General features: G+C 37.7%; 1 protein-coding gene across 2 annotated transcripts; it reads left to right on the top strand.

The window, feature by feature from the left end:
* Positions 1 to 803: 803 nt before the first annotated feature.
* Positions 804 to 9718, top strand: LOC142631280 (uncharacterized). Of its 2 annotated transcripts, XM_075805409.1 has the most exons (10): positions 807 to 1333; positions 2195 to 2292; positions 2392 to 2437; positions 2973 to 3055; positions 3160 to 3224; positions 3400 to 3461; positions 8201 to 8260; positions 8464 to 8496; positions 9164 to 9229; positions 9322 to 9718. In XM_075805409.1, exons 1-10 carry the CDS (start codon positions 920 to 922, stop codon positions 9367 to 9369), a joined length of 975 nt encoding a protein of 324 aa, XP_075661524.1. In that variant the 5' UTR covers positions 807 to 919; the 3' UTR covers positions 9370 to 9718. The 2 variants fall into 2 exon arrangements, with proteins under 2 accessions (XP_075661525.1, XP_075661524.1); XM_075805410.1 differs by lacking the exons at positions 9164 to 9229; positions 9322 to 9718 and adding an exon at positions 9025 to 9147 and having other exon boundaries at positions 804 to 1333.
* Positions 9719 to 25083: the final 15365 nt, after the last annotated feature.

The following is a 25083-nucleotide window of genomic DNA, read 5'->3' as shown; positions in this document are numbered from 1 at the left end:
TATACAATATTTATCACATTGAAGCTCACTCGAGATAATAAAAATTCCTACTAGTTTTCCATTTTATTACATTCTTTTATTAATTAATCTAATCCATATTATCATTTTAAAAACGCCTTTTTTTATTGAATTTAAAAACGCTCAAAACATAGGGGAAAATGAAATTACAGTAATCCTAAAATTACAATTTTTGTCACAACTTATGGGTCTGTAGCGAATTGTGATTTGTGAGTAGTGAAATTATGGATCTATCACTTTTACTTCACCACTCACAGCTTACCAAGCGGAAAAGCTCTGACAAAAATTGTAATATAGCATTTTACTAAAATTAAATGGATTTTACTAACATATGTTCTAAGAGTACACAATAGTATACTATTTTTAGAAAAAAATTTATTAGAAATTAAAAAAGTTTTACAGTTTTTTAAATTTCCTATAAAATATTTTCAAAAATGAATGACTTCATGTGTGTCATTATGGCACGCATTAACCGGACCCAATTAAATACAAAAGATGAGAATCTTTAAGCAAACATAAAAAATAAAAATAAAAAATCTAATCCTTTGCACTTTGCAATGTCTATCCAAATTTGCAGGCATATATATATGGGTCCGGTTAATATATGCCCTTAGCGCATATATTTATCATCTATTTTAAGAAATTTTTCATAATTAATTTAAAAAGTTACCAATTTTTTTGACAATTTTTTCAATTTTTTGTAAAATATTTTCTAAAATAGTTTACTAATGGGTGTATATGTCAGTAAAACCCTCTATATATATTATTTGTGCCGCCAAACGCCAAACACGCCTATATAGATTCATTCAGATTCTCACTCTCTCATCAGATTCCAAACCAACAACACACACTGCAAAGCAACCTAAGCTGAAGCTCAAACCAAACCAAACCAAACCAAACCATGTACTGCTCTTCCTCTTCTTCAATCTTCACCACACCATCTCCATCTCCATCTCCATCACCACGCTCTTCAAATTTCTCTTTCTTCCCTTTCCCTCAATTCGCTCTCCAAATCCCAAATCTCCAAACTCTCCGTCTCAGTCTCACTCTCTGCAACGCCGCCCCCAAGCCCCAAACGGGACCAAACAGCAAGACCAAGACGAAGACGAAGACCAAGAAGAAGAAAAAGAGTAACAACAAGGGTTTGGATTTCTCCAATGTTGAGGTTGTGAATGATGATGATGATGATGATAATGGTGAAGGGGTTTTGGGGTTAAATGATGCGCCGCTGCCGAAACCGCCAGCTGGGTTTGTGGTGGACGATAATGGAAGACTTGTCATGGCTTCATCTCCTTCAAAGAGAATTACCACCATTGTAAGCTACTAACTTCTTGCTTTCCCACCATTTTCAATTGGGTTTTTGTTTATTGGTTAGTATAAAAAGGATAAACAAAGTTTGTGTGTTTTTCCAATGCTCTTATTGTTTCATTATAGGACATGAGTAATGGTGGTTGTAAAATACAAAGTTACTTGCAAATGAAATCTAGCTCAAATGGCAATCTTCCTTCTTCTTCTTTTTTTTTTTTTTAAGAACAAAACTTGTGTACAATTTCTTAATTGATTTGCATTAGGTGCCCCAATTAAATTCAAACACAAATTACATTTTAAGGAGGAGGATTCAAACCTTGGACTTTCAACAAATAATTCGTGCTTATGTTCCCCCCCCCCCCCCTCCCTTCTTTTTTTTATACATTTTAAGAATGGGGACTCAAACCTTAGACATCGAACACATAATTTGTACAGAAGTTTTGCCCCCCTTTTAGTATACATTTTAAGAATGGGGACTTGAAACTTGGACTTCGAACGCATAATTAGTACCTAAGTCCCCCCCCCCCCCCCCTTTTTTTTTTTTTTTTTACATTTTAAGAAGCGAGTATTCGAACCTTGGACTTCTCTGTTAGGAACACTAGAAAATGCTATTTCATCTAAATATTATTATTGGCTAGCACTTTTCCCCTTGAAAGAAAAAGGTGAAGGGTGAGGTCATGCATTCAAGGTCCGCCAATTGCATGAGTATTTACTAATAAAGAAAACGTTGCATCTTACAAAATTGGTTCTAAGGAGTGAATACATGCAGGGCCGGGGCTTTGGTTTATAAATTTAACTTTGGGTGTATTATGCTTTTCACGAGTCTTCGGATTCATAAACTCAAAGGTTCTAAAGAATTCATGATCAGGTTGATCCTATGAATAATCTTCCATTAGAGTGTGTTATAAGGAGAGTGTTCAGAAGTTCTCAAGGGGATGAATGCATGCTGCTTTGCCCAGTTGACACGTAAGAAATTCCTCCTATGTTTGTAGTATATCCATAAATGAATTCAAAGTTGTATACTTTTTTTTTTTGTTATATTTAATCGATTCATAATTGCTGCAGGCCTGTACAGATATTGAAGAGCACGAACATTGATGGGTGGTCAGCTGTATGTTTAATCTTCCAGCTTAAATTTTTAATTTAGTTTTGATTTATCCATGCTTGATCTGAAAATTTATCTTTTGAGTTTTGACAGTTGAACATCTAACATAGCTTAAATTTAGGTATAGACAAGCTATATATAATCAATAACCCTCAGATGTTTGAAATTCTCAACAACTGAATATGCCCTAAAATTTCTCCAAAAAATAAAAATTCCCTAAAAGGATTCAGAAGAATATCTTCTTAAAGATTAAAATTTTTATAAAATTTCAAACTCATCGAGAATTAGTGAAAAGAAGAGATATAGGTGGTAATGTTGTATGATGATGTAAGCATAGAAATTTTGCAATTCTTTTGGTAATAAAATATGTCCATTTTTCCTTTCTGTGTCATTGGCTCTACATCCCCCCCCCAAAAAAAAGGTTTTTATTAGTATTTTGCATTCGAGGTTTATTAATCAATGTTTAACTGAACACTTTCTTTCTTTTGCTTTTATGCTTCACTCTATACATTCTTATGATCAATATATTCTGCAATTTTAGGTGAATGATGAAGAAGTTGAAGCCATTCTTCCATCTGCTGCTTATGCTCTTTCCAAGATACATATGCATCTTGTACATAGTGGGTATGATGGTGTAGATCTGCTTATTTGGAATTTTAACATTCATTTTATCTGCTTTTCCGGATACCTTGATGTTATTTGGTTTTTTCATTCTGTTTCTCCATCAGATTTTGTTATACAGCACGGGGAGGGTTTTGCTACTCAGAAGATGACATATTTGATTTCCGCACAGGCAGAGTCTTCTCTTTTTTTAATTAATTCATGCTCCATGAAGCACTTTTATTTACACAATCGCCCCCAACCCTTTCCTCCCACCTCTCAGTATGAGATAATGAGATGTGAATAACAAAGTTCAGGTCTTTGAATGTTTGATTGGTTTTTAACATTGGATTCTTACTATTTTGCAGATGATGGTCAAGATGTAGATGGGTTACCTACAGAAGGTGTAGAAATCACATTCTTCCATCTGGTAATGTGATAGCCATCAATTGTTTAAACATTCCTTCTTAAATTTTGTAAGAATTGTAGGCAAACATGTATCTTTTTTTAATTTATATTTGAAAAATATAAAGTTACAGAAAACTGGCTTACAAATGTGCTGTGCTTATTGCTTTAAAAAAAAAAAAGAAGTAATAAGAAGTATTAAAATCAAAATAACAGATTATAACATTCTTTGGTATGATTCTGTATATTTATGAAATCTGCAATGTTGCTAGGTCTACCCTCATCTACTAATAGCCAATGAAATAGAGTTAGCCCTCGTAAATGATAATTCCTCGTGAATGGGGTTATTTATGAAGACGAATCCGAGATGGCTGACCAAGCTGTACAGTTTTATAAAAATTTGTACAAGGAGACAGAGGAGTGGAGGCCTTTCGTGGAAGGATTGGAGTTTGTTCAGTTAGAGGGGTTGGAGAGGGACTGGCTTGAACGGAGATTTGAAAAGGAGGAGGTCCTTCGAGTTGTCAAAGAGATGGAAGGAGATAAAGCTCCAGGTCCTGATGGATTCTCTTTGGCTTTTTATCACCAGTGTTGGGGAATTGTGGAAAGAGATGTCCTAGCTGTGTTTGAAGAGTTTTATCAACACAGTAAGTTTGAAAAATCTCTGAATGCAACATTCCTAGCCTTAATCCCTAAGAAGAATGGTGCTTCCAATATTCGAGATTTTAGACCTATAAGTTTGGTGGGGAGTGTCTACAAGATTTTGGCCAAGGTGCTGGCAAATCGCTTGAAAGAGGTTTTGGATCAGTTGATATCTGAGTCTCAGAACAGTTTTGTGGGTGGTAGACAGATTCTTGATTCAGTTCTCATTGCTAATGAGTGTGTAGATAGTAGGGTGAAAAGTAAGATTCCAGGGGTTATCTGCAAATTAGATATTGAGAAAGCTTATGATCATGTGAACTGGGAGACTCTTCTTGATTTGTTGAAGAGAATGGGATTTGGGGTGAGGTGGTGTAGGTGGATCCGCACATGCATATCTACAGCCCAATTCTCGGTGTTGTTTAATGGGACTCCGGTTGATTTTTTTGAGAATTCGAGGGGGTTGAGACAAGGGGACCCGCTTTCGCCCATGTTGTTTTTGGTTTTGATGGAGGTTCTCAGTAAGATGCTGCAAAGAGCTGAAGGGGCTGGTTTAATTCGAGGTTTTAGGGCCCACGGTAGACGGGGGGGAGGGGTTTGTGTATCGCATCTATTGTTTGCGGATGACACGATTTTGTTTTGCGATGCTGATGAGGAGCAGATTCTTTATATTCGGATGCTTCTTCTTTGTTTTCAGGCAGTAACAGGTCTAAAGGTTAATGTGCTGAAAAGTGAGATGGTTCCTATTGGGGAGGTTCCTAATATCCATGTCTTAGTAGAGCTTTTGGGTTGCCGGATTGGATCTTTGCCTATGACCTATCTTGGTATGCCTTTGGGGGCGTCCTTCAAGTCCCCTACTGTTTGGAATCCTATGTTGGAGAATTTTGAGCGTAAGTTGGCCGGTTGGAAGAAGTTATATCTGTCAAAAGGTGGAAGACTAACGTTGCTTAAAAGCACTTTATCTAGTCTTCCCACTTATTATTTGTCTCTTTTTACCATCCCTACGCATGTGGCCAATAAAATTGAGAGGTTGCAAAGGGATTTCTTGTGGGGGGACTCCAAGCTACATTTGGTGGGATGGGACAAGGTGTGTGCACCTTTGAAAAATGGTGGGTTAGGGGTAAGGAAATTAACTACCTTTAATAAAGCTTTACTAGGGAAGTGGTTATGGAGGTTTGGGATTGAGGAGACAAGTCTTTGGAGAAGGGTCATAGCCCTCAAGTTTGGGGAAGATTGGGGGGGATGGAAGTCCAAGCTAGGTAGAGGGGCGCATGGGTGTGGCTTGTGGAGAAGTATCCGCATGGGATGGAAGGATTTTAGCAAGAATACTTACTTTGAGGTAGGGGTGGGGGATAGAGTGAAGCTTTGGTCTGACCATTGGTGTGGGGAGTCTCCTCTTCAGTTGTCTTTTCCGAGCGTGTATGGGATTGTATCCGATAAAGAGGCATCAGTGGCCTCTTCTCTTGAACGATTGGGGACTGAGGAGCGGAGAAGCTGGAATGTTCGTTTTATTCGGAGTCCTAATGATTGGGAGATGGGTGGAGTGGATGATTTTCTCCGAACATTGGGTTCTAATCTTCCTTCCACCGAAAATGTAGATCGTATGCGATGGAAGTTGACAAAGAACGGGGTCTTTGATATTCGTTCGTTTTACAATAAGTTGAGAAGCTCTGTGCCTATTATCTTCCCTTGGAAAGGGGTTTGGAAGGTTAAGGCCCCTCGGCGTGTTTCTTTCTTTGTGTGGACTGCTGTTTGGGATAGGATCCTTACAGGGGATAATTTGAGGGGAAGAGGGTTGGATTTTGTCGATTGGTGTATCATGTGCCGCAGTTAATGGGGAGACGGCAGATCATTTGTTATTACATTGTGGAAAGGCTTCTCGACTGTGGAGTTTGGTTTTTAGATCTTTTGGGTTTTCCTGGGTCTTGCCTAGATTGATTGCGGATACTCTATTCAGTTGGTGGAATTGGCCTGGAAAGCACTCGTCTAGCATTTGGAATTTAGCTCCTTTATGCTTGATGTGGTGTCTCTGGAGGGAACGCAATAGGAGGACGTTCGAGGACATGGAAAGCTCAGACGACCAGCTCTTGGCCTCTCTTAGTGGCACTCTGTTTGATTGGTCTAGGGATTGGGGACTCACCTCTAGTGATTCTCTCCCTATGTTTCTTAGTTCTCTCCTGTGTACTTAGTTTATTTTCCTCTTTTATCTTTTTTCTCTTTCTCTTCCCTATGTACTTATCTCTCTGCCTTATGTCTTTTGCATAAGGTAGTGTTCTTGAATGCATATATTTTTACCTATCAAAAAAAAATCCACATCAGACATGGGGGGACTATATTCCATGCTTTGTTTCTGAAGGGGCTAGGTTTTCTCCTCCAGCTTTGCAGCATTATATGCTCGGATTTAGGTGCAACCCATCTAATGCCAAAACATCAATCTACCATAGACATCTCCTGCATAATAAACCTGCCTATTGTCAATATCTTCCCCCCAAAGCTTCTGTCCATACGTAAAAATGTAACTTTGATCAGAGCCTTCACATTCAACATGGCCTCCAAGGAAAATCCAAAGTTACAGTCCCTCTCAAAGCTTCATAGTAACATAGAAGTCTCCATTCCTATTCTTCTTATAGCACACTTTCTCTTCCATCTCAACCTGAATTCATACCAATTACAAAAAATTAAACTATTCATTGACAGCTCCAGTTCTCAATCTTGTACCTGCCTCACAAGTACAGGGTTCCAATGCACTACCCCCCTCCTGGCCTCCATATAGTCACTTGTCCTAGCATGTCTGTTGTTTGCAATATAGAAGAGCTCAGGAAATAGCAAATTGGGTACAGAATCTGCACGCCAAACATCATGTTGAAAGCTCACTCTTGTTCTATCCCCACTTTCAAATCTGACACAATTATAACAAGACTCCCATCCAGCTCCAATTCCTTTCCATGCTCCCAGGGTTCCACCCCATGTGTAGTTTTGACAACTCTTGAAGTCCAACTCCCTTTTGCTCTCTTATTTGACTGTCACTAGTTATTCCTACAAGTAATCTTTCTCCTGAGTGGAGTGCCATAATTATTTTTCCAACAACGCATAACTGAACGGACTTCACTTTCTAATGCCTAGAACACCCACCTTCAATGTTATTGTCATCTTCCTCCAATCTACTAGATGTATCTTTGTTTCCTCGCCCATACTCCCCCGACAGTAAGTCTTGCTGCAACATGTTAGCTATAGATACTGGTAAAGTGAACTGTGACAAAATATATGGGCAAGCTTGATGTTGTGTTTTTTAGCAGTCTCAAGGATGAGAGTTTACTCAAGAAAAAAGTGCTAAGGCTCCAATGAGAGAAGTAAAATGTGGGGGCTTTGGTTATGTTGTTGGGTTGCTGACTTTTCTCTCTTCCCTAGTTTCAGCAGTGTCAAGGGGCATAGCTATTTATTGCACTTCTCACAACTTTAAATATTTATCTTTCTTGCCACCTTTTAATCCCAAATACATAACCCACTCTTTAGTCTTTACTACTTCAAAACCATAAACCAACTTTAAGAGGTAGCAAAATTGGTTGGGGATCACGACTCAAAGTGGAGGTCATTAGTTCGAATTTCCCCTTCTCTCTTCCCTTAGAGCAACAACAACAACAACAACAAAGCCTCAGTCCCCTAATTTTGGGGTCTCTCTCACCTTAAAAGCTCTAAAAAAATTCTTCAAAACCCTAAAACCCCCAATTTTTCGCTATCCTTTAGTCAAGTAGTCTTTAAATCCCAGCGTTTAAGTCCTAATAGTTGCTACTTCCAGAAAATTCTAGCAGTCAGTATTCTTCAAATTTCAACACTATCTATCTTTAGAGTTGATCCTTTCACATCCTTATTCAATCTAAAGGTCGTACCTAGTGCACAAAACTTTCACTTTTGCAGTCTTTTTTTTTTTTTTTGGAGAGGCTTATTGGTGGTCATTTATGTAGTAGTTTTGTAGTATTTTCTTGTCATTTTAAGGTTGACAATGTTGTAGACAAGAAAAGTTTTTACCTCCATATACACACATGTATGCAATGACTGATGATATATACTAACGACCTTAAGTGGTTATTGATTCATTGCTTTTCATTAATCTATTGCCTTTTCTTGCAGGATGGTTCACAGTACATGATTTACACACCATCTGATCCCCTTCTTTTTGTTGTTGTTAAGGTACTTCTTGATTTTGACATCTGCTCTTCCTTTCCTTTAAAAAATAAAAAAACCTAAGAAGAAGAAGGAAACCAAACCTATGGCAATTTACTATCCAAAATTGTTGACTTCCCAAAGATCTATAGTTTTGGCTTAAGAACTAGGAGTAGCTGGTGCATGAGTTGGAGGCAGAACTTAAAATAGGTTGTATTGTATTTTTGCAGAATCACACTGGGGTATTGCAAATTGCAGACGATGTAAGCAATCTCATTCTTTTCTTCTTTTGCTACTCATAAGGAATCTCATTTTGCAAGAGACTGTTACCCTTTCTACTTACTATCTTATTCTATTTGTTGCGTAAGCATTTTCCCATTTGAGTTTAACTTTTCTCTTTCATACAGATTATAATAGTGTGTCATCTAACCAGTCTGGCCACAGGCACACACATTTTGCAGTATCGTTTATGCTCTGAAACCATTGAGGGAATTACTCCAATTCAAATGGAAATAATTTGTCAAAATCTGGGAAAGGTTGCCTAAAAACAGGATTTTTGAACTTCTCTGATTTGTGGACATGCAACTCTACATAGTCAATCCAGATATTTGCTGGGCCATGAGATGTTAATATGATGCAATTTTTTACTTGGTAGGCATCAGGGTAAAATGTTGGGATTTGTCCACCAGCCAACCCTAGTTATGACTAATAATCTATAAACGTTTGAGACCTATACCTTGATAGTGTGTGCAATGATGTTTGTGATTTGTGAAATATTCTTGCCATTGCAGTTTACTATCCAAAAAAGGGAAGGGAGTTGGGTCTTCTGAGTTCACAGATTTGAGTTTTGGAATCAGTAGACTGCATAATGTGTGTGCACATGATCTACATGAGGACTTGTGTTTACACTGGTTATATTCTTTGAAACAGGATCTACTTGAGGACCCTGCTATTATAAGCGCAATAGACGAGGAGACTGAATTTAATGCATTGGTGGTATATGTCACTGCTTTTTGCCCAAACTATTATTGCATTGGTGGTTATCTACGGCTAAATGATTGCTTTGGTTTGTTTTATCGTACGTGCAGGAGGAAGAGGCGGCTCTTCTTGAATCATTAAAGTTAGGGGAAAGCTAACTAAATGTTAGCTTATGTCAGCAGTTTTGTCAAATTGGCTTGTTTTGCATCATTGCAGGAGGACGCAAGAGTTCAATTTGGAAGGCACTTCACCAAGTGCATGGGTTTTTTTTAGGTGCGGAGGGAGGGTGTTTGTAAGGATTATTGTTCCCCTTTTTGTGTATATATTACAAATTTAGCCTGTATGTTCAATGTGTTGAGCAAGGCACGATTGTAGCCATATTGTCAATTTTTTTTTCCTACTGTGCTTTACCACCTCTTAGAGTTTTTAATGTGGAGAAAAAGAGAAATAGCCTATGCCAAAATAGTGCTATTTGAATGCAAGATAATGAAATTTCCTCCTTTTAGATAAGTTGTTTCATTAGTGATGTTGTCATGACTTATAAAGTTGGGTTTAAAATGACATAATTAAAAAGTCAGATTTAATTTTTCACAATGGACAAATTTTTGGGTACTCCGACTCCCCCCTCCCTTTTATTTGGCTAGAATGTCCTCAAAATGGAAGCATGTATGAGGCAAGAAAATATAGTCGAGGAGTGCAGACAAAGTAAGATAAGCATTCTCAAAGTTCATTTACTTGTGTTGTTCCTAGTAGCAGACTATTTCTCTGCCAGGTTGATATACTCTTTACATAGACACGTGTTATAATTGGAGGTGTAAGGATGCAAGTTAACTTATTAGTGCAAGTGATAATATATCTTGGTTGGACACATTCATTCTTGGTGGATGTGTCATTTAGTAGGCATCACATGAACAGGTGTGTATTTATCACTCCACATTCTTGTGCGGGGCTTTTTTTTTTTTTTTTTTTTGAAAAACAAACGCATATAAGAGATAGGGAATTGGGTTTTAATAACAAAGTTTGGTTTCAAACTTGTTTGGAGTCCAACTTTTTCCCTTTCGAGTCTAGGACGAGTTTCATTCTTTTCCACCAGAAGTGATCAGGTTGAGTTCGGGTTAAGCACAAATCCAACTTGGATCAACCCATGGGCACCCATATACGAAGAAGAGAGAGATGTGGTGTAAACTAATGTTGTGGCTATTAATGAGAGTTGGAAGATTGTAGAGAAACTATTTGAAAGGGGGGTGCTACTTGGCAAAATAATGAGAGGGTTAAAAGATTGTAGAAAGTTAAACTTAGAGGGAGCCATCACTTGACAAAAGTTTAGACCATAAAAAAATGATGTATTTGCTTTTATATACACTAGCTTTGTACTTGTAATATGCATTTCATCATTCTTTTTTCTTTTTCTTTTTTGTATAATATAACAATGTTGCTATTGAAATTTTCTACAGGCCTCCTCATTAGATAGCATTTCGTAAGACTTAGAAGCAGAGATGGTATTTAAATTAGCACAAATAGCTTGAACCAAAGACTCCTCATTTATATAATACTCTCAATTTATACAATGCTCTCAATAGATTATAACACTAACAGTAAAAAAAGAAATGAAAAATATTCAATACTAACGTTAGAAGTTTTAAAAACATAGTTTTAACTTATAAATGTCCACTTACATGATTTATTTATATCTTGAGTTCCATACCCATATATTTTTCAAGCACCTTATTCAATTTTCAAATCCAAGTAAATGAATTAAGGGTAAATTACAGATTACACTTTAAAGTTTGGGAGAGTTTGGATTTTACACTCTGAAATTTCAAATTTTGAATTTTATCCCCTGAAATTTGAGAGTATTTGGATTTTATACCCTAATGTTTCAAATTTTAGATTTTACCCTATAAAGTTTGAGGGTGTTTATATTTTACACCTCCAAATTTTAAAATTTCAGGGTATAAAATTCAAACACTCCAATATTTTGGAGAGTAAAATTCAAACACTCCTAAAATTTATGGAGTAAAATTCAAATTCTGAAATGTCATGGTATAAAATTCAAACAACCTCACACTTCAGGAGGTAAAATTCAAATTTTGAAATTTCAGGGTATAAAATTTGACCCCTAAACTTTAGGGGTGTAATATGCAATTTACCCATCAATATATTAAAAAATAATAATAATAAAGACAAAATAAACTAATATAATTTTCAGAGTACATAAACATACTACAATTTGAAAACCAAAAGAATATATTACATTCTATCAAGATCTAAATTTTAATATTTTCTTCTCATTTATCCTAGTAACCAATCACAGATAAAATTAATAAAATACTTTAAGAGCAACATCTGACACACATCAATTCCAATACTTTCTCATCTAATTTGATGCTAGATTTATAAACTTTGATTAGGGTCAGTTGGGGTTAGGTTTGAGGTTAACCCACCACTTGACCTAAGCATGTCGGGTCTAGGATCTTGAAACCTGTCATCGACCTCGAGAAATATGAGTCATCAACTGCAAAGGATCGATTTTTCAGCAGTCAGATTAATTAAGACCACCTAAAGGTTGGTGACATCGTGTGGTGGCAACTCTTCAAAATGAAAGCCACATCACAAAGAACCATTCCAAAGAGTAAAAATTATTTTAAAAAAATTGTTAGAAATTCTCTTATGTCTGAAGCAATATAGAAACGCCAAAAAAAACTAGCTACAGTTGATAATAATAATAATTAAAAAAAAAAAAAAGAAGCCCCACCCATTAAGGCAGTCAAAGACCCAAAAAGATACACCCACAGAGCAAAATCAAGTACCAAGAGCTGTCACCAAGGGAAATGGCGTGCAAGGTCGAGAGTTGTGGAAGAAGAAGAGGGAGATTAGTGATCACACTCACCAGATCATGGAGATTTCAGAGAGCAATCTCACCTTTCAAAAACAACAACAATGGAGGCTGAGAGAAACACACAGGTCCAAGAGAAGGTTAAGAGAAATGAGGGAAAAGAAATACAAGCTGAAATGAACAGTGGTGTAGCCGTTGGCTGGGCAATATTGCTCAGCCATGGATGTGACTTAACATGTGGGTGGGACCATTTAGTGAATGAAATTACAATATTGCCACAAAACTTATATTTCATAACTTGAAAACAAGTTTTTCTTATTTCCGAATTGTGGGAGCCTTTTTTACAAATGTTGGGCTGGACCGCCTCTTGCTGCACTAGACCCAAAGTTTAATGGATCAGGAAGTTGGGATCGGTCCAATAGTAACCTTCCTTGATCTGGCTTGTGCGCAAACGATGCCCCCGTTTGCCAAGATTTTTATCACATGCCCATGGCAGACAGAGCTATTATAATAGCCACGGCAGACAGATACAATAAAGACAATAATATAAATTCTTTTACTATTCAGAAAAAAGTAAATAATAAGCTTTGATAATGAATACTCGTTTTATGAAACAACAGCAAAGGATAAGTATTGAACGAGTAGCAATAAGTTTATTAAAAGAGAAATGTCAGTCTGTCGTATCAAGTTATGTTGCTAGGTCTAAGTCAAGAAGGGAACCATCTTCTCAATGCGAATAATCTCTCTAGGGAAGAAATTAACTACTTTGAGGGGGCAAGCTGAATGACTTGTACTTAGAGAAGTCCTTTGCCGTTAACAGAGAACATGGGTCGGAGAGGGAGAGAGGGATCAACCTATTTGGTGCATGTTTGCCACTTTGTTCTCTCCATTTTTTACTTTTCTTTCTATTCTCTTTAATTCTTTCCTTCCTTTCTCTTCATTTTATCTTTCGGTGTTTTTCTTAGTTATGGTGATTCTCTCCCCAAAGGTTGCTCCCCCCCTTTTTGTGAGTAGTAAGGGCTCTTTATATAATGCTAGCCGCGGCTGGCTTTTACCATTTTATCCTTTAACTGTCTTTGTTTGGTGTGGGTGTCCTTGTCGACCATTACTGATTGGTCAATCGCCCAACCAGCGCCACTTACCTGTCCTGGCCGCGCTACTCTACCTCACCAGACAAAGAAGACTATTTTGTTTGTTTGCTTGCCGTGACATTTTTTATTGCCACGATATAAGTACTCTCTTCCTCTCCGTCCCTCATGAAATGCACCTAGTAGTTTCAACTCAACTTTGCTTCTTTTGGATGATATGTCATTCCAGCAGGATATTGCCTCCAAAAGAGCCTGAGCAGAAAACACAAAAATAGGTTTTCCCTTTCCTCACCGCCAGACCATGCCCTCTTACCTCTGACCTATGACCCACCACTTCCTATATTGGCTGGGTACAGGCTGGTGGTGTCTGGGCCTTGCGCGTGTCTTACTTCTATATTCGTCCAAAATCTGCCTGCGGCTCATACACTTGCCGTGGTCTGAAGGTTCGTCTGCCTGTTTTGCTGTTTGTTCTTGACTTCTTATGGTGTGGGCTGCTTTATTGATTTTTCATTCTTCATGGCTTGTTGGGCTTTGCCTGATTGTGGGCTTCCCTTCCTTCGTGCCATTCTTTGTGTTCTATCATTTAGCCTTGCTATTACTTCCTGCCACATTATTCTACCATGCTTGCCGTGATGCTTACTTGACCCGGGACTGCTGGGTCTCTTTAGGCTTGCTGTTCATCCCTTTTCTGATGGCTTAATAGACTCATTGAGTCTTTTACTACATTACTTGCGGGCTCCTGCGTCCCGCTTACTTCCTTTTGGGCATCCTTGGCCCTTTCCAATTCTGCGCTTTCCATGGGCTTTTACTAACTTCTTGAGCTTCCTTTACCCAAGTACTTTATACTTCATCCTTAGGGCTTATGAGTTCTCCATTACCCCTTACTCTCTTTACTTACATTGCTTTGGGCCTACTGTGGCAACTGTGGCCCATTCTCACTTTTCTACATCCATACTGCCCATGGGTCTGCTATTTCTTTCTTTCCGGGCATTCTTAGGTCCATTTACTTCTTCAGAGTCCATTTATTTGCTTTATGGATCCATGATCCCTTATTCTTGCCACTTGGGCTTAATGGTTTTTCCATCCCACTTTCTTTTGCCCACATTTTTGGGCTTCTTCCTTCTGTTGGGCTTCTAAAAAATGAGCATGTACACGAATTTGTTAACTCATATCCCAAAAAATTGAGATTTTTTAATTGAGTTAAGTGTTTGATAAATCATCCAAACAAGCTTGGTACTTGTGGGGCCCACCGATTTTGGGTTATGAGTTACAAAACTGAGATATGTTAACTTAGTTTGCCAAAATCCAAACAAGGCCTAAATGTCGATTGTCTCGGAGAGTATAATAATAATAATAATAATAATAAAGACAAAGTATACTAAATTAATTGTCATATTGTAGCACCATACTACAATTTGAAAACCAAAAGAATATATTACATACCATCAAGTATCAAGATCTAAACTTCTAATATTTTCTTCTTATTTATCCTAGTAACCAATCATAGATAAAATTAAATAAAATAATTTAAGAGAAACATCTTACATGCATCAATTCCAATGCTTTCTCATCTAATTTGACGCTAGATTTCTAAACTTTGATTAGGGTTGTCCATCTTGAAACCCGTCACTGACTGTGAGAAATACTAGTCATCAACTATCAAGGATTAATTTTTCCAACAGTAAGATCAATTGAGACCGCCTAAATGTTGGTGGCATTAATGCATGGTGGTAACTCTTCAAAACCTAGTGAAGACTTGTTGAATCTAAATGTTATCTCCCTAGATCTAGTGGGATCTCAACTGATTAGTGAAAAATAGCAGCAATAAAGAGGGTTATGACATCTTATTTCACTAGATTTGTGAAAACGATGGCATCGATAGAGTCAACTTATAGAAGACTAGAACTATCACTCGATCTGATATGATCTAATTTTAGAGTTGGGGACACGTTGTCGACCAATTTACTAATTGGATCAATTGGTTGTTGGTTTGATTCACATTGGGTCGAGTGGTTTAGTTGGGTTTGATTCTTGGATGGGTAGCCTTAACCTAGATTATCCAGAATCAATTTAACCCAAATACTATACAACAAAGCCAAATCCAACACAAAATATGCAAATCCCAACCCAAATACATAAATCAATACCAATCCAACCTAAATACTAAAAAACTAATCTAATTCCCTTTAAAAAAAAAAAAACTTTACTTGTAGCGATTCTGACTAATGATAGTTTCATGGTGGCAATGGCCCTCAAATTTGTCCTTGTGCCTTACAAATGCTCTCTCTCTCTCTCTCTCTCTCAACACTTATTGGAGTTGCTTTTATAGTAGGAGCATTGATTTTTATTTATATTTAAAACTAAATATTGATATTGATGATTAAAGCACTTAAAGGTATTATGTATTACAAGTTTCAATTATAAATTTTGATATTATTAAATAAAATTAATTACATATATTATTAAAAAAAAAAAAAAAGAGTTTCGAGAAGTGACTAGCCAGGCCGGATCGGGTATAATCAGAACCCACTCGATTCAGTGTCCAGACTGGAGAAAATAGTAAAATAACCCTCAATTCTCAACTATATAGTTAGCAGGCCCGGTTCCGAAACTATATCATGAACTAACATCTCGATTTTCAGAGGCTCGATTTTAGGCCAAAAAATCGAGTCTTTGGGACTCGGTTTTTGAGTTAAACCGAGTCTGATGTGGCGTTTTTGCCAGGTGGCCACCACCTGGAAATCGAGTCTATAAGACTCGATTTTTAAAACGAGTATTAGAGACTCGATTCTTGCCACGTAAACGCCACTTAGATCTCGAGTATTAAAGATTCGGTTTCCTGAAATGGAAACCGAGTCTCATAAACTCGATTTTTAGCGTAGGCTCTTTCAGTAGTCTGCTCTGACTGGTGTTGAATGAAATAGTTAGTCCAACCTTCACGTGAATTTTCAGAAAAAGAAGGCACTTCACGTGAATTTTCAGAAAAAGGCGGGAGGCGTGTATTTCTTAGATCTCGAGTATTAAAGACTCGGTTTCCTGAAATGGAAACCGAGTCTCATAAACTCGATTTTAGGGTGGGGTCTTTCCGCAGCGTTGGGTTTCTTAGATCTCGAGTATTAAAGACTCGGTTTCCTGAAATGGAAACCGAGTCTCATAAACTCGATTTTCAGGGTGGGCTCTTTCCCCAGCGTTGGGTCCCATCTGTCACTTCCATGTAGGTCTGGTCTGAAACTGGTCTTGAGTCTTCAGTAGTCTGCTCTGACTGGTGTTGAATGAAATAGTTAGTTGAATGAAATAGTTAGTCCAACCTTCACGTGAATTTTCAGAAAAAGAAGGCACGTGAATTTTCAGAAAAAGAAGGCATGCGTGTATTTCTTCAGAAAATAGGTCTCCTAGGTCTCTCAGGAATCTTAAAAAAAAAACTGTATAGGAAAAGCAAATATTGCTCCTCTCTCACACATTCAGTAAAACCATCTCATCATATGCATTCAGCAAACATTGCTCCTCTCTCAACTCTCACACAAACATTGCTCCTCTCTTCACTCTCATACATTCCTAGTAGCATATTTGCACATCCTCATGTCGTGTAACGTTCTCCTCACTCTTACCTATATATATATATATATATATATATATATATATATATATATATATATATATATATATATATATATATATATATATTTACATATTTACATACATATATATATTTATATTTATATAAATATATATATATATCTATTTTAGAAAGTGAGGAGAAAGATATATATATATATATATATATATATATATATATATATATTATTCATGACCTAGGAAGTCTTTTTGGTAGCTTTCGGTGAATTTATCTGCTTCCTTTTCTCCATAATTTGTATTAAATTTGAGTTTGTATATCACATATGGTATATTTAACTGTATATTAATGCCTTGATTTTGAAATTAGATGATATGTCTAATTTTGATTGCTCATGATCAAATTGCACTCATTCATTTGCACATCGTCATGACTTTTGTTGTTTGGTTTGATATTTTTATTTTTATTTTTATTTTTGTTAGAACTGAGTCAAAATTTTGTAATGGGGGTGAGTTTTGTCTTTAATTTTTTTATTTGTTTGAGTACGAAATGATAACGATTGAGTGTGTCTGTATGTGACGTGGGGTGAGTATATGCAATTGTGGGGTGAGAAGTTGTAATTTTTGTACTTTGAGTAGATATTCAAGGTTTTCTAATTGATCTTAAATAAAAGAGATAAAATATGTCACTAACATATTATACTTTACTCTCTAATAGGTTCACAATCTCTGAAGAATATTGATATAAATGTATACTATGGTGGACCCCTTGACAATCCTGGAGAGATTGACGGATTCCCATTTAGAGGGCCGGGTATTGAATGCTACTACATGATGATACGTCGTAAGTTGAAGACGTTGGATGATTTGAAGAGCAAAATAATGCACTCATTGAGTTTGAACCCTGCTTGGTATGACATCAAGATTATTTATCGTTACCCACAAGAAGTCCTTCATGAACGGATAAATTACGGGTATATGGCGATCAAAGAAGACAAACATGTAAAGATGATGTTTAATAGGATCCAAAAAATGCCCCAAGTAAATGCTGCTGAGTTGTACGTAAGTTCGGAGCCGCTTGTTGACATAAATACTGAGGTGGTGCAAGAAACAACTACGGCTTTACAATTTATAGCCCTAGATGATGGATGTACTACAATGGGAGGGTATACAATGGGAGGTTATATGCTCCCATCTCAAGATCATGTTGCCAATACTGGTGAACCCCTCCATCCTCAAGAGACACATTTAGAGGAGGAAGACGAAGACGAAGATCATGCCGCGAATGATGGTGAAAATATTGATGACGTGGATGAATACGAAGAGAGGATTGAGCGAGGCGACTTTGAGAACGATATGAATGACCATGAAGTTGTTCCCAATTTTGAAGAGGAAAATATGGAGTACCATGATGAAGGTGATGCAGATGATAATATTGGCATCCAGCATGATACAAATACGACTACTGCCTACAGAGCTCCTGCCGACTCATTTTACGCAAATACTTGGGAAAATATGGTTGATCCTTCACGTCTTCAGATACCATATGTTTCTACTTGGGAAGATGGGATGCATTTTCATAAAGGGTTGACTTTTGCAAATAAAGAGGCGGTGAAGCGTGCATTAATAATATACGCAGCAAATGATAATAGAAATTTTATAATCCGGAGGTCGACCAAAACTAAATTGTGTGCTGCATGCGTTGACGACAACTGCAAGTGGTACGTTGGGGCATTCATGAAGGTTAAACTTAATGGTCTATGGATGGTCACGTCTTATGTGGGTCCACACACTTGTATACCCTTTGGCCTGCGAAGAGACGGTAAAATGATGGATTCTAATTTTGTTGCATCAGAAATTGTGGGAAAATTGCGACAAAATCACACTGCTCGTATACAAGATCTCTGGGACATCATGCATACTAAGTATAAACATGAGCTTTCTTACTATAAAGTATGGGACGCAAAACAAAAGGCAATTGCTAAGATATTTGGGGATTGGGAGGAGTCTTACCAAAGGTTGCGAAAGTTGTTGTTGGCATACTTGGATCAGGATTCGGGTACCCAGTACAACTATCACACCATACCTAGGCCATACGAGAATTCTGCGTTACTATGTTATGTATATTGGGCATTTGCTCCATGCATTGCTGCATTCCAATATTGTAGGCCAGTGATCAGTATTGATGGGACTCATTTGTATGGTAAATACAAAGGGGTTTTGATGATTGCAATGGCAACCGATGCCAACCAAAAGGTTTTGCCTCTTGCCTTTGCTGTTGTGGACAAGGAGTCAGAGGCTAGTTGGGGGTGGTTTTTAGAGTGTCTCAGGGGTTCGATTGAGCATGTTACACCTGCCAATGGCATTTGCATTATTTCTGACCGACATAAAGGTATCAAAAACGCCATTCGACAGTGGCCTAGAGGGAGGGACGGAACAGAACAGGTATATCACCGATATTGCCTTCGACATGTTGCTAGCAACTTCAACAGACGCTTTGATGACCCGATTCTAAAGGCATTGGCCTTGAAAGCTGGATATGCGACCCAAGAAGCTAAATTTGAATCCATAATGCAAATCATTAAGGAGGCCGAGATTAATTTACTGAGGGGTGTAGACCCTACTAGTCGCCATGTTGCACGTTGTATGCCATATACATATTTAACCAGTGAGGATCTGGACAAATGGACTCAGTCACATGATGGTGGAAGACGTTACGGGGCAATGACAACCAATATCTCTGAGTGCTTTAATGGGGTACTGAAAGGTGCCCGCGGTTTGCCCATTGCGGCAATGGTTGAATTTACTTGGTCCAAACTTATTGCATATTTCCACGATCGACATAAAAAAATTGCGGAAGATCTCTCTCGAGGTAAGGTGTGGAGTGATTATGCAATGGAGATCTATAACAAAAATGCGCAGAAAACTGCAGGTCACACTGTGAGGAATTTTAATCATGAAACTGGTGTATATCAAGTGCTTACCCCGTACAACGACCATAGAGGTAGAGGGGGAAACCACAGTCATGAAGTACACGTATTTGATAGAATATGTGGTTGCAGAAAGTGGCAAAGCTTGAAGATCCCTTGTTCACACGCAATTAAAGTTCTCCAAAGTCTGCACCTCGATGCGACCAGCTATATTGACCCATGTTATAGTTTGAACAACGCCATTCACACATATTCACATAATTTTGTGGTGCCAAAGTCAGAGTCATTGTGGAGGGACGTTCGCGGACCACGGTGGGTGCCTGACCCACAGCTGTTGCGGGCCAAAGGTCGTCCTGTGGCCTCAAGAATAAGGAATGAAATGGATGGGGTACGACGAGAACGGGGAAGCCGGAGGGAAGATCCGAACTTGAGGGAGATTCAACCGAGGCAGCGATGTGGAGTGTGTCATCAAGAGGGGCATAACCGTAGAAGCTGTCCCAATTCTCGTGGGGCTTCGACAAGTGGTAGTGCTACAAACTAAAATAGTGCTCTCACTGTTTTTATATAATATGCTATGAATTTCATTTGGTTTTTGTTCTTCGCATTTGGAAACTAACGATTGTATTTTCATGTTTGTCAGGCGAGCGAAGACCCGATTGAAGTTTTGGCAATGTACGTGGGACTTGTCGTTATCTTCTGTATATGCATGTGCTGAATGTTGTGGTTATGTACAAGTGTTTTTTTTTCTTTGTTGAATGTTGTTGCCGAATGTAGACTATGTTAATTTTAGTTAGTTGTTATTTTCTATATTTTGTTTATTGTTGAATGTTGTTGTAATTGAACTATTTGCTATCCATTGTGCTTGTCACATTAGTTGCGTTGTGCAGCTTTTCCCTAGCCAGCAATGAATAGTAACTGTTTGAATCCGGTTGTTTGTTTTTGATGTACTACTCCCTTTGATTGGTTGTATCTAGTTGTTTATTGCTGTAGGGGAAGGGAAAAAACTAAATCTTGTTTACTGCTGCAGTAGCTGCAACCAAAAAAAAAAAAATCCCAGTGGAAATCGAGTTCCAAAGACTCGATTTCCTTTGGGCAGATTCAAACGCACCATTTCCACGGGGATGATATTTTAGAAAATCTAAAAACTGGGTAACTAATGTAAATCGAGGCTTTTAAACTCGATTTTTAAAGGCGCCATTTAAGGCGGCTTTTCAGTGTAAATCGAGGGTTTTAAACTCGCTTTTATATATGTAAATCGATTCTTTTAAACTCGATTTTTAACGGGGCCAATTCCTAGAATTTTGTTGCCATTTACCATTAGATATCTAAAATTTTCGTTAGTTGTCACAGTCCAATATAACAATTTAATCTATCATTTATTTTTATTTTTTTTACTCTAGTGTTTTGCATCAACCAGCTGATGGTTTGTGGTATTCACAGGGCTCTTACACTCTCAAGATGACACTGGAGGATGGTAACAATCAACTGTTGACCTGCATTAGCTTCAAATTCAGTATCAGCTTTGGATCTTCTGCGTCTGATAGTTGAATACCTTGCTGATGTTTGCGGTGTTGCAACGTGGTGTTCATTAGAAAATGACTTGTGGCCATGAAGCTACAAGGTATCCAGTTTTCTCATCCTCATAAGCCTTGTCAGAGTCAGAATCATACTGTTCCTCCCTGCTCCCACAATGGATGTCAAAATATATTGGTCCAAGATACAGTGAACTCTCTTATTTGTATGCTTAATAGGGACATTTCCCGGACGGAGAGGTCGGATAGTGAAGATGTCAGTGGATTGGTCGAAGAATGGCCTTCTAAGAAAGACATAGGCCATATGTTTGAGTTTATAGCATGTTATGTTGCATGTGAAAGAGCTAATGTCTCAAAAAGTGTCCTGAGTCAGATTTTAGAATACTTGACATCACAAAATAATTTTCCAACTAGTGTTTCCTCTCATCACATAACTTCAACAAGAAGGGAGAAGCAGGGAACATAACAGTTTACTGTTCCTCCCTGCTCCCACAATGGATGTCAAAATATATTGGTCCAAGATACAGTGAACTCTCTTATTTGTATGCTTAATAGGGACATTTCCCAGACAGAGAGGTCAGATAGTGAAGATGTCAGTGGATTGGTCGAAGAATGGCCTTCTAAGAAAGACATAGGCCATATGTTTGAGTTTATAGCATGTTATGTTGCATGTGAAAGAGCTAATGTCTCAAAAAGTGTCCTGAGTCAGATTTTAGAATACTTGACATCACAAAATAATTTTCCAACTAGTGTTTCCTCTCATCACATAACTTCAACTAGTGTTTCAACTAAATGATCTAAAAATATTTCAACCATGAATTTAAAATATGGGATAAATATTGCCACCAGTCATTTCAAATCAATTGTTGTCAAATAGGGAAGTTTATTGATATGCTAAGGTTAAAAATTGTATCTTATTTAAAATTTACAAGAAAAAGAAAAAGGAAAAAGAAAAAGAAAAAAAAGAAACAAAAGCAGAGAGTTAAGGCGTGACGTGTAGGAAATTATTTGATTTGAGAAAAAAAGCTCGGTGGTTTAGTTGTTTCAAATGTTAGATCTCGTTCAAATGGGGCTCATGGAACCTTTGGAAGTGGAATGCCAAAGGATGATCAGAGTCTTTGATGACAATGGAGATGGACGAATTGATTTCAAAGAATTTGTCAAAGAATTTAAATAATGACATTCAGTATTAGTTTAGAAAAGCGAGTTTTACTCACGGAATATTGAGTTTAGACCATAATTTTCACCAAGCACTTATAATTCTTGCAAACACTAATACAAGTACATCTTTTCATAACATACCAACGACGAACAATAGGATCATTTGCCCTCACGATCAACAACAGATCAGTCTGCACAAAACGTGTAGACATCAACAACAACGTTGAATGTTCATAGGTAGAAATTTTTGGAAGTCATCATTGCTTGAATCTGAGAAGTCTGAAATGTCACTTTCATCATGTAACGCAGTAATTTCATTAATAGACTTCATGGCTCGCTCTTGCGCCTTCCCCTTTAGATGCTTCTTAGCTTTTTGGACTGCATGAAAACGGTCTAGCCGCCTTTGCATTTGATTGTTCTCTTGTTCAAGGCGAGCAAGTATGTTGGCAGGCTTATCTCTAGGTAACTCGGCTGAGCGTGCCTTAGGAACTCGTAACCCGTGCCATCGACAATACACCTCCAACTCACACCTCTTCTCGTATAGGGTTGACCATGGTGGTTTTGCTGCGGTGAACTCCATTGCGGTGGTATCTGTACTTAGTTTTGCAGGTTTGCCGACCATGATGTGGCCAACGCTTCCAAGACTCTCGTACGTGTATATTGGCATATTAACGAAATCTCTCTTCTTTCCAACCCATTTTCCTCCATAGTGGTATGTGTATGTTTGTAGTTGTTGATCTGCTGGAACTTGTGATAATTCATTTGTTGAAGTAGAGTGAAACTTGTTTCTACGTGTACAAGATGATGTTGAGGCATTGCGACTCATAGGTTACTCAACCTACAAAGTTAGTGGTGTAGGAATAAGAAAAGAATTGTGGTACATTTATAACCTCATTCCACTGTGTATTCAATAATAAAATTTAACATATTCAGGCTTGTCATGTCAATACAGGCTGGAAAACCACGATACGAATTTTTTGTTCAAATGTTCCCAATGTCATAGTGAGATTCTCTTATTCTGCGTAGTTGCAAAGTGTCGCTATGACTATTCAAATTTGAACAAGATTCATGTGAAGAGTATTTAGCATGCTTGTGTTTCATCCGACATGAACTTGACAAGACAATACCGAGTTGTGTTAAATGCATCATAAACTTTTCGTGGGTCTTCTCGCATCCTTGAAAACAGTGCATTGCAAAATGATGCAGATCTGTGTATTGACGTGAGTGTGAATGATATGACTAGATAGGGTTCAACAATGCCGAGCTATTGAGCAGCACATGTAGCACTATGAATATCAGTGTAGCAATGGTAGACAGCTGACCCCCAAACTCGAGAATTTGTTTTAATAAATTTAGATTTTGAATAAGGGCTCTCAACCTAAACATGTTGTCTCCAATTATATATGTAAGTACACAAAGATGGATCTTCCTGACCAAAATGGAACAAAGTGGACTGAATGGACCAAATTAGACCAAATCAGACCAAATCAGACCAAATCAGACCAAATTAGACCAAATCAAACCAAATCAGACCAAATTAGACCAAATCAGACCAAATCAGACCGAATGAGACCGAATCAGACCAAATCAGACCAAATTAGACCAAATCAGACCAAATAATACCAAATCAGACCGAATGAGACCAAATCAGACCAAATTAGACCAAATCAGACCAAATCATACCAAATCAGACCGAATGAGACCAAATCAGACCAAATTAGACCAAATTAGACCAAATCAGACCAAATCAGACCGAATGAGACCAAATTAGACCAAATCAGACCGAATGAGACCAAATCAGACCAAATCAGACCAAATCAGACCAAATCAGACCGAATGAGACCAAATCAGACCAAATCAGACCAAATTAGACCAAATCAGACCAAATCAGACCAAATCAGACCAAATCAGACCGAATGAGACCAAATTAGACCAAATCAGACCGAATGAGACCAAATCAGACCAAATCATACCAAATCAGACCAAATCAGACCGAATGAGACCGAATGAGACCAAATCAGACCAAATCAGACCAAATCAGACCGAATGAGACCAAATTAGACCAAATCAGACCGAATGAGACCAAATCAGACCAAATTAGACCAAATCAGACCGAATGAGACCAAATCAGACCAAATCAGACCAAATCAGACCGAATGAGACCAAATTAGACCAAATCAGACCGAATGAGACCAAATCAGACCAAATCATACCAAATCAGACCAAATCAGACCAAATCATACCAAATCATACCAAATCAGACCGAATGAGACCAAATTAGACCAAATCAGACCAAATCAGACCCAATCAGACCGAATGAGACCAAATTAGACCAAATCAGACCGAATGAGACCAAATTAGACCAAATCAGACCGAATGAGACCAAATCAGACCAAATCAGACCAAGTTCTATAATTCACAATATTGATAAATTAACTAAGTTATGTTAACTATCTACAAAATAAATGGTAAAACTCTGACACCCACACCCATAGACAACATACCCAACTACAATGACAATCAAATTATGCAAACCCTTACCTTAGATATGAATTTGCTGAGAGGGAAGAGCAGTGAGAGTGGACAATGTGGTTTTGTGAGAGTGAGTGGTGTGAGAGAGTTATGGTGTGAGAGAGTTATGGGTACCTGAGAGTTAGTGAGGGTGAGTGAGTGAGAGTTAGTGAGGCTGAGAGCTCTGTTTTAGGTTTTCTCTGTGTGTTACTGAGGGTGTGAGTTTCTGTGAGAGTTAATG

The sequence above is a fragment of the Castanea sativa genome, chromosome 4 (genome assembly GCF_040712315.1).
Source record: "Castanea sativa cultivar Marrone di Chiusa Pesio chromosome 4, ASM4071231v1".
Taxonomy (NCBI): domain Eukaryota; kingdom Viridiplantae; phylum Streptophyta; class Magnoliopsida; order Fagales; family Fagaceae; genus Castanea; species Castanea sativa.
The sequence above is the reverse complement of the archived record's forward strand: the minus strand, read 5'-3'. Positions and strand labels throughout refer to the sequence as shown.